This window comes from Xiphophorus couchianus, chromosome 14, assembly GCF_001444195.1.
Source record: "Xiphophorus couchianus chromosome 14, X_couchianus-1.0, whole genome shotgun sequence".
Classification (NCBI taxonomy): domain Eukaryota; kingdom Metazoa; phylum Chordata; class Actinopteri; order Cyprinodontiformes; family Poeciliidae; genus Xiphophorus; species Xiphophorus couchianus.
Genome location: NC_040241.1, coordinates 18,136,321 through 18,146,279, shown reverse-complemented (window position 1 = coordinate 18,146,279; position 9,959 = coordinate 18,136,321). Strand labels below are relative to the sequence as shown.

At 39.6% G+C, this 9,959-nt stretch overlaps 1 protein-coding gene across 1 annotated transcript; it reads right to left on the bottom strand.

The window, feature by feature from the left end:
* Positions 1-1,382: 1,382 nt before the first annotated feature.
* Positions 1,383-9,949, bottom strand: syt4 (synaptotagmin IV). The gene is made up of 5 exons (XM_028039251.1): positions 9,640-9,949; positions 7,280-7,896; positions 6,870-7,193; positions 2,898-3,018; positions 1,383-2,686 (listed from the first exon to the last, which is right to left on the bottom strand). Exons 1-5 carry the CDS (start codon positions 9,671-9,673, stop codon positions 2,367-2,369), a joined length of 1,416 nt encoding a protein of 471 aa, XP_027895052.1. The 5' UTR covers positions 9,674-9,949; the 3' UTR covers positions 1,383-2,366.
* Between the last annotated feature and the right edge of the window lie 10 nt (positions 9,950-9,959).

Below are 9,959 nucleotides of genomic sequence, written 5' to 3'. Positions count from 1 at the left end.
ACTTGGTCACGGTTTGATGTGAAACGACTGAAACCTTTTAAAAGAACCAGAGCAGTTTTCAGAGTATGTCATTGACCCATGCCCCAAAGAAAGGGTCTGGTAGGAAGATAGCACTATAATTTTTTAGTTTAACACACTATGACAGATTTATGGCTTATACTGGGTTTTAATCCCAACTAGAACTTTCTCTTCTCGTCTCTGGACACAAGAAGATAGAACTGGGATGTCTACATCATTCAAATCCTTTAAAAATGTGTTACATTTCCACCTTTCAATCCAGTTTGTAGTGAACAAATTACAACGTGCAATTCCTGTGGCATAATTATTGACTATAGTTTTATTGCTGAAAGTCACACCTCACTGTCAGCCTCTCAGAAACCTCAGCTGACAAAATACCTCCTGCACTATACTGCAAAGAACTATAAAAACATTTGGGCTCTGTTGTTTACAGGGTAATTACCTTCTTTTAGTGTCAATTCAGTGTTTGTGAGGAAGGAAGTACCTTAGAGAGAGCACACTAATTTACTGCACGTAGTTTAGAGCATTCGGGTTATTGTATCAAAAGATGTCTGAAATGGAAACAAGAATCACAGTGGAGGCAGAAAGAGTGAGAAATTCTGAGAATAGCACAGGAAAAGAACATTCTCCTTTTCTAAAGTCCGCTATGAAGCATCTGATGTAACTCTGTGCAAGTCCAAAAATAATGAAAGTTGGAGTAAGATGGCAATGACGAAGGAAGGAAGGAGGAAAGAAAGAAAGGAAGAAAAGATGCTGAGACAACTGTACTTTCGCTGAACCACTTAGCTGATATTAAATTCAGTCCCAATGACTTCATCCTGGAGCACTTAGACTCAGAGGTTATTACATCATCAACCTGGAAATGGTCCCAGTGATGTCATCTTCGTTATGAAGGTTGATACAAAGTACCAAATCTGCACAGCTTGTGTAATGCCTTATGGGTTTAAAAAGACCTGATGTGAAGTTAAGTAGAATAGAATGATCGTGAGAAATAATCCTGCAAATACATAAATGTGAACACACACACTCACATAACTGTATTTCTACCCATATTAGGAGTTTGCATTGTCTTCTGTTTTTAATTGCATTTCCCCTAACCGAACCATTACTAGTATATACAGTATCTAAACCTCAAACAGCACTTCTTCTTCTTATGGGACCCAGGCTTTTGGAGTCAAATGGAGCAGTCGGCCCCCATTTGTTAGAAAAATAGTCCTAACAGTGATTATTTAGGATTAAATAAATCACTGATAATAAAAAACAAGACCACACACACACACACACACACACACACACACACACACTCCACCTGCACACTTTTAACACCACAGGGAGTAAAGTAAAAAAAAAAAAAGAGACTCGTGTTTTTTGTCAGAACTTGCCATATTTTATATTAAGTTACATACATTTACATTTCAGCTCTCTTTGTGCTCACAGTAACAGGAACAAAACACCTACAGTAAACATTATGTGACTTGCATCCACACACTCACAAAGCTTTGTCATTGCATACATCCTCTTCTGGAAAAAGACACATACAAACACACACACACAGACACACACATAAATGCCTCCGCAGCTACTCCACTGTCCCCAGTGCACTCAGTCTGTTCCAGTCAATTTGTAAACCACCTAATTTAGGCTCTTATTTCTCTCTCAGTCATGATATATGAAATAACACTTAGACCTAAACTGAGGTTTTGCAAATCAGCAAGAAAAAAATTAATCAGTGTGATAAACAAAAAACAACATACATCTTTTAAGAATGAAACATTGGCATTATAAAATGATCTTTAATAGTCCACCTTTGTACAGCAAGATCAGTCTTGGTTCTTTATGGGATTTGTATGATGGTCTACTGGTTACTATTTATCAGAGGAAGAGCTACAGAGAGATGTAGAGTGAGAAGAACTAGATGTAGAAGAAAGGAAAGTGTAAAAGCAACATTTGAGACATTCTGCACTGCAACCATGGACAGTGAAAATTTGTTGTTATGATATTGATAACAATAATGATATTGTTGCATGTTTACACAGGATTCTCAGTGGCAGTCTTTGGGATTGTTTAAAGCTTCAACATCCCCACCTTCTAACAGAACACTACAGATAACTGGTTTAATGAATGATTGCAACGTGACATCAGTTGAAATATGATCTCCTCTATATAAAAGTCCACTCCCACTTTTTTTAAATAACCCTTTACCTAACCCACTACATCCCCAGTTAATGTCCAATGAGTACTGGCCAATGGGATGTCACATCCCCCCAGTCCTCAATTCATCACTTTCAAGGTTGTATCAGTTCAATCTATGGGTAACAAAATCAACAAAATGGCTGTTATCAGCTGTATTATTCCTCTGACATGGTATGCCATTTGGCAATCTGGCGACGCGGGTGGTCGCAGATCTCTCTCCAGTGCTCACCGGCCGTTCCTGCTGCCGATGTGCCCAGCACCAGACGGCCAATAACGGTGTTGGGGTTGCGTGAAGTGCCATTGTCTGAGTCCATCAGAAGCAGCTCTACGCTGGTGTCCCTCAGGCCCTCTTCGGAGGGCAGGTCAAACACAAAGAGCTCGTTAAAGACCGGGTTGGGAGAGCATTTTTTCACGTGGGTCTTCTTCTTGCATATGCGCTTCTTTCCTTGGTACATATTCACTTTGACGTATGGATCTAACAAAAAGGAGTAAAAGAGCTGTTAATAAATTGCAAAGAAGCAAGAACAGCAATGGAAAATATCTGTCTTTGCAGCAGCTGACTAGCGCCCTATTGTTCCTCAAACAAAAAGTTTGGTCAAAGAAAGTCTTTCTGCAGACTTTCTTACCTGTTTCTGCAAACAGGTATCATTTTAATACCGAGATGCTAAGATAGAAAGTCTACATACCGGTAGGACCATTGTTTTCAGTCTTGGGAAGATGCCGAGCTTTCAGGACTACCACAGTCAGAGTGTTGGTGGTGGATTGGTAGCACAAAGACAGCAGGAGTTCTCCTCGACCCAAGGACTTCTTTATGAAAGGATTGGGAATGATTTTAAAAAAATCAAAAAAGGTGATGGAAAAGATGGAAGGTAAGAAAATGAAGAGAGGAGATAAAGGACAGGAGAGTTTTGGTTAGCACTTTCAAGCAAGACTTTTACAACAATCTGAAAACCAAAACAAGGCCAAATTTGTTTAACTCACACCAGAAAGTAAATCTGCTTATTTTGACATCCAAGTCTGCTTTAGACACTACAGGGCAAAACATTATAACTACCTGAGAGTGTGTCAGCTTCTTTTTAGCTGCCAAAAAAATCCTATTGGTCAACCAATAGTCTTAAGCAGACGTCTGAAGTTGTGTTGTGACATTTATGAGGCTGTCCCCATAAACCACAAACTGCAATGCAGTCTGAAACCTTTCTACCAAAATTATCAACCCACTGATGAGTCCTATGATGCACGGAGACTTGATGTTACATCACCTGCCAGTGGTCATAAATGTGTTCCCCAATTATGTTTATTTCATTGACCACAGTTCTAATATATTACCAAAGCAAAAGTCTTAAAAGTAAAAGAAGAGATATGAGTCTCCTTAGCCTTCCAGTCCAAATCCAAAATATATTTGTGCTTTATGTGCTTGTTTTTTTAAAGGCAAGCCAAGCAGTTGATTATCCAGGACATCCATTATTTTCCACTTGAACATTTTTATGAAATAATTTTTGACTGTCTAGTTTTTAATGCATGCAGTAATCAGTTGGTTTGAAGTTCATCAAAACTATTTGAGCTGCCGCTCTTGGTTGTTCCTTAGCTCCACTAAACAAACTCATGCCCATATGTAGACTTGGTAAATAGTCTACAAGAGTTATTTTTTGTGAGTTTTGATTCCCTAGAAATACTGATGACTACACAGTCCTCCTGGTAGTTAGCTTAACATCAGAACCGTTAACAAATACTGTAATCTGGTTAGCAGAAAGGAAATACAAATTCAACAACCATGAAGTAAACCAGTGCTGTTGATTGGTTTTCACTGTAGACACCTGAGTAGAGGTAAACGACATATTCTTTTTCTGTTATTACCCTAACCCTATCCCTAACTCTATCATTATCAGATCTCAATAACAACATGTCTTACTGATGAATCCCTCATGTTTTTATTTGTAGGGCGTTTCTTTCCCTTCCTCTCCTCAAACACACCCACACATCTTTATCCACACTCCGTAGACAAGGCGCCTTGGCTGCTGCCATCACACCTAACCGGATTTCCAACCCCTGAACATAGTTGCCATGGAAATGAAAAATTTAACAAAGAAAACTTCTATCCCTGGCATAAAATTTTTTATCCCAAAATACAAACATGTTTGCTTTCATCTGGGTAACTAAAATACATGTTTGTTGTTTCGGGTTTACCTTCATCATCTAAAGGCGATTCTGCTCACTGCATGCTGTCTTGACTCATTGCACTAATGTGTGCTCCCACCCACCCACACACAGCAGAAAGACAAAATACCTCCCCCACAATGAGAATCGTCACATTGCCTCCAAAGAGCTGCATTCCATCAGCTATAACGTATTGATTAAACTCGCTGGATGTAAAAACCTGCTTATGGCAACTCTGCATTGATTGGCTGCACTGCTGTGCGCCCACGCCCAGTCACATGAGGCAATGGGACACATAAGCCCCACAGACAAAGAGCCACCACCCTCCTAGCAAAGAAATGCCTCCTGACTTACAAAACATCATGTAAGAAACTGCTATGATGCCAAATTTGTGTAAATTTGCTGTATGATAAGCTGCTGAAATTATGCAGTTGTTTAGTTGCATTATCTTTTGTGCAGCAGATTTGTATTAACAATTCTTCTCATCTTAGATACAGACCATTAAGATATGCACAAAATAAACATCTTTTGTGAAACACTAATGGGAAACATCAATGAAAACAAGGATTAAGTTTATTAATATTCTGTTGATGGTGAAAAATATGAAGTGAGATCAGTTGAAGGTGGATATTAAAATCAAACCTCAGATTCTGACCCCTATTTCTCAGTCCTTTCAAGATTTCACGATCATATTTAAGTAAAATTATTATCCTAAAAAAACCTCCCTTTCTCTGGAAAATGGGTGTAATTATATCCATTCAATTATTTTAAAATGATCAAATCTGTTGGAAGAGTGCAAAAATTGCACTAAACGTATAGTTGTGATTAGAGTCATATTATGATTTAATGCTCATTTACACTAGACAGTCTTATATTTCCATCGTTGGTCAAAAATGTAAATTATTATCAGAGTTCTGTCCGGGGCATTATGAATGAGAATAAAAATGTATTTTACTCAGGCATATTTCCTGTCATAGTCATTGGAGAACTACAGCTCCTTAAATGAACTCGGCAAAATTTATGAGATATCTTTATACGAAAAATTCAATACACAGGAAATGAGATGTTATTTCAATGTAGTTCTCTCAGATGCCAGGAAGAGGCAGAAACAGAATCCAATAATCGGCTCTCCAGAGGTTTATAATGAGCTCAATACACTACAGAGAAAATAATAAAGTGAAAAATACATTATTTTGTTCCCACTCTGACAGTGCAGTATTAGTGTCTTAATTATATTGTTCTGTTTGGACATAAGCATGACTATGTATTCAGATGCATGGTAGACATTTTCTGGGGAAAACTGCAGCAATGAGTCTATAAAGTAACATACTTGAATGTGTTACTTCAAGAAAGCAAAAAAACTACAGAAAAACCTAAAGAAGAAAACTCTATGGCATTTTAATTTGTCTGAGCTGAATGCAGAACATCCCTTAAGCAGCAGTATCAGGTTTCAAATCCATACCTGAGATGTTGCAATAGATCTGTTCAGTCTCTACGGAGAGATAAGCCTCCTGTTCTGCCTTTACTGCTGACTTCATTTAACATTAACTCTTTGTTACCAAAGACAAGACACTGACAACGGAAATCCTACAGAGTATCTGAATTAAATAAAATTCCATTCATGCTGTATGTTTCTGATTTAGGATAAAGGTTGATGGTATCTTGCATTAGAAAAGCTTTGGAGGAATCATTGTTGGGTCATTTGCACAAAGAACAATTTCATTTAACCCAAAAATATGCACCTGTGCAAATCTTTATTTTAATAAATGAAAAATAACTTAAAGAGGGTTTAAGTTATTAAACCTACTAGTAGTCCAAGTAGTTTTTAAATATGATTTTAGGGGAATTAATTTGGTTTGAGTTTGCTATTTTCCACCAAGCTGCTTTACTGCAATGATTTTTATACTAATAAAAAGGCTTTTTATGATGAATCGATAAATTTGGATTGCATTATCTAACTAATGATTTAAAAAAGAAAACTTCAATGATCTTCATATCTATTTTTCTAAATGGTTTAGTGCTGTTCAGGTCTCAGGCCTGAGTGGGCGGTGGTTGGGTGGGGGTTGGCCTGCAGCATCTGTCAGCAGTCAGCAGGCAGGAGAGGAGGCGAACCCTGGAGAGACTGTCAGACTCTCTCAGTAACAAACAACCAACCACAGATAAACTCACACCTAAGGGGGGATAACAATGAACGGTTTGAATGGGGTGAGGAAAACATCCATGACATTCCTTTATATAAAAACTAGAAGATGAACTGAAGAACATCCAAATCAGTAGCTGTTTCTGCAGTTCGTAGGTTCCCTCCCACAGCCTAAAGTTATTAATGTTAAATATAAATATCCCTTAAGAGTAGCTGTCTGTCTTGACACAGTGTTGTATTGTGATGGACTGCCGATGAGTCCAGGGTGTCCTCCGCCCCTGGCTCATTGACTACACCCCACCCTATAAAGATTACATGGGTACATAAAATATGAAAGTACTTCCACTTTTGTTCCACATCTTACCTTAACATTCCTCTTGATAATCTCTCTGCTCATTAGGACACGCCCCTCCGACAAGTCGATTCCAGACAAAGGTACAAGGGTCTCTCCGATGACCTCGTCACGAGAGAACCGATCAAAGCTCAGCACCATGAAGTGAAGGGCCAGCTCGGACACTCGAGCCAGTGGGATCCCGTAGAAGCTGAAGGTCTCATCGAAAGCCGGGTCTAGAGTCTTCCGAAGGACTCTTGTCTTCACCCTGTGCTTCTTCTCCGGCAGCAGGGTCAGCTTGATGTAGGGGTCAGACGTAAGTGACTGCTCATCAGTTGGAGTCAGACCATGGGCTTCCTGGAGGAAATGTTAAGATATTAAAATAAGATTTTAGCGTGAAAACACTGAGAAAGTTCCCCTGTATAAATATGAATGTGTGTTACCTTGATGTGAACAATGAATGCCTTCCTCTCTGCCTGGTACTCAAGCGAGAAGTGGAGGGTCCCTAGACCACCCTCCTTTTCGTCTCCCTGAGGCCTGTCAACAGCCGGGGTGGGTGCCTGGCTGGACAGAGCGCTGGAGGGGGAAGGTAGGTCGCGCCGTTCCATCGCACCAGGTTGAGTGAACCCTGTTTGTGGGGAGGGGAGCTCCAGGTCTGGGGAGCTGCGCACCGTCTGGTGGTGGTGGTGAAAAGGTTTGGTGGTAAAGTTTCCGTTCAGATCCCGCTTCTCAAGATCAAGGTGCAGGGCTGATCTGGAACCATTTGGAGTTGTGGCGGGTTTACCGGTACTGGGACTCATTGGCGTTGTTTGGCAGTTTCCATTGACATCTGTTTTAGCGGTGTCATTAGCTGTTGAGGTTGTGGCTGCCGCAAACTTCTTTTTGCCGCTCAGGCTCTCTGGGTAGATGTCGACGCCTTTCAGCATGTGCACAAACTTGTAAGGGGGCGTCTTCTGGGACTTGTTGGTGTTTTTGCGCTGGCAACAGATCCAGGCGAAGGCTGATGCAGTGAAGACAAGGCCGAAAACACTCACCACAGCAACACCCACAGGCACTGCCACTGCGGAGGAGTTTGGAGAAAGGTAGAGAAAGAAAAAAAGGAAGAAAGTGAAAAGAAAAGGGTAAGATTTAATAAGAAAACACACTTTGAAACAAAGCAGCATCTGCAACACAAGCCACTATGATTGTGCTGTTGCACTAAAGCAACTGAATAAATTTTTCTTCTTCTGACACACCCTGCAGCCTGGAGTCAAATGAGGACAAAAACAATCCAATCTGTTCAACCAAGTGTTCTTTTCGGATTCCAGATTTGCCGATAATTTATGAACAGAAACTGCCAGAATCATAAATGGATGACCTGTAACTCCAGAGATACCAAAATAAATATAATGGTTGCTCAGACAGGGGTGGATTTCAACAGCTGGGAAGGTCATTTTACCCCACTGCCATTTTGTACTTTTGTTCTTTTGGTCGTGTCAAAGCTAACATTTTCATGTATGAGACAGAGAAGACTGACATTTAACATGAGAAATTTATTAAACTTTTTTTGCACAGCTTTTTATTGCTTTCTCAGAATGAATGAATCTCAGCTGGTTTTCTAAAATAGCTAAGGAAGATTTCACAATATGTTATTTGGAAATGATAATAGTCATTTATCTTCTTTCCACTCAAAAGCAGGGATGATTTTGACGAAATGCAAGGTATTACCACAATTACAATGTAACTTTGCCCTGTAGCATTTCGTCAGTGGATGTCATTTCTCTCAAAAGCTCTTATGTCTCACATGGTATCACTACGGTGACGTTACAGGGATATTTGTCACTGTATGCTTTCTTTGTTTTGTGCCGTTGAGCTCTGTCTCACAGGCTGTCGCCCTCTCATGCAGCCAGATTTAATGGGTTGATTTCAAAAGAGGAAATGCAGTCCATTTCCCACAATTAGGAGGGTGACCCAGTGGAAAAGCACTCAAATTAACCCATCTAAAAAGAGAGATCAGATCGAGGCGCGGGGGTGGTGACCAATCACTCATGCGCTTGCCTTTTTCATCTGGTTAAAGCTAATGTGTTAGATCATTTATTCAGGGTTTTTTCACACATAATAGTCGCCATGACATGGTTAATGTGATATTAATGTGACAGTGCAGCTCAAACAAAATTATGACAATAAGCAGCTTTTCGTTCTACATTATACCTGTATTAATAGACGGTCTGGTGCCATCTCTACCTATATACATATATATATATATATATATATATATAGAGAGAGAGAGAGAGAGAGAGAGAGAGACCTTTGGGATCATTTAAATCACAGCACTTGTACAAAATGTTTTCTGCTTTTTATCTGATTATATTTTATTCTGTAATCCCGTGTGGGATGCTTTTCGAGGCTGCAATGACAGACAGATGGACCAAACACTGGGAGGGCTGTAATGCATGAGGACATGAAAAAAATAAATAAATAAAGCAAGCTGTAATTTTCAGGCTTTACTTCCACTAGGAACACTCTAAATCTGTTAATTTCATAAAATTGAAATTGGTTGTTGTTTTTACTTTGATTAAAAATGGATGTTTGTAGTTTTTTTTAACATCGACCGATTTTAGAAAGTTAATTTTTATTCATTTGTACATACTCACTTGTAGTCTAACTCAATAAAACATCTCAGTACAAAATTAAAGATTATGCTTAAATAAGACGAAGTTTTAGGAAAAGATTAACATGTATTTTAACTATTGTAAAAAAAAAAAAAAGAAGAGCAAATTCCCGCCACAGACATATTGGCTCCATCATCGGGGTAAAGACTCACCGGGCTGCGCTCCGTCCTCCAGCATAGGAGCCATTATCGCTATCCAAGGTGCTGAAAGCCTCGGTCTGTTTCCACACCAGGCGCTCCTTTTTTTTCTCACGGCGAGGTCGATCTTCTGATGGGTTCTGGGTAAATCTCGTTCTGATTCCGTTTAATAATATAAAGGCTGATTACAAAGCTTCAATAAAGTAAAATATAGGCTTGTTTTTGTTTTTTCTTCCCAGGGAGAAGGATGCTCTGTTCGCTCCGCTGCTGCTGCTGTTACTCTTTGATGCGTGAGAGCGTCTCAGAGGCGGCAACACCCCGCGCTCTCTCTCCTT

Excerpts from the sequence above, each read along its gene's own strand:
- syt4 (XM_028039251.1), bottom strand. The coding sequence starts at position 9,673 with ATGGCTCCTATGCTGGAGGACGGAGCGCAGCCCG. Across the intron at positions 7,897-9,639 it reads GGAGGACGGAGCGCAGCCCG|TGGCAGTGCCTGTGGGTGTT; the intron begins GTGAGTCTTTAC and ends ACTCCTCCGCAG. Across the intron at positions 3,019-6,869 it reads TTATCAAGAGGAATGTTAAG|AAGTCCTTGGGTCGAGGAGA; the intron begins GTAAGATGTGGA and ends CCTTTCATAAAG.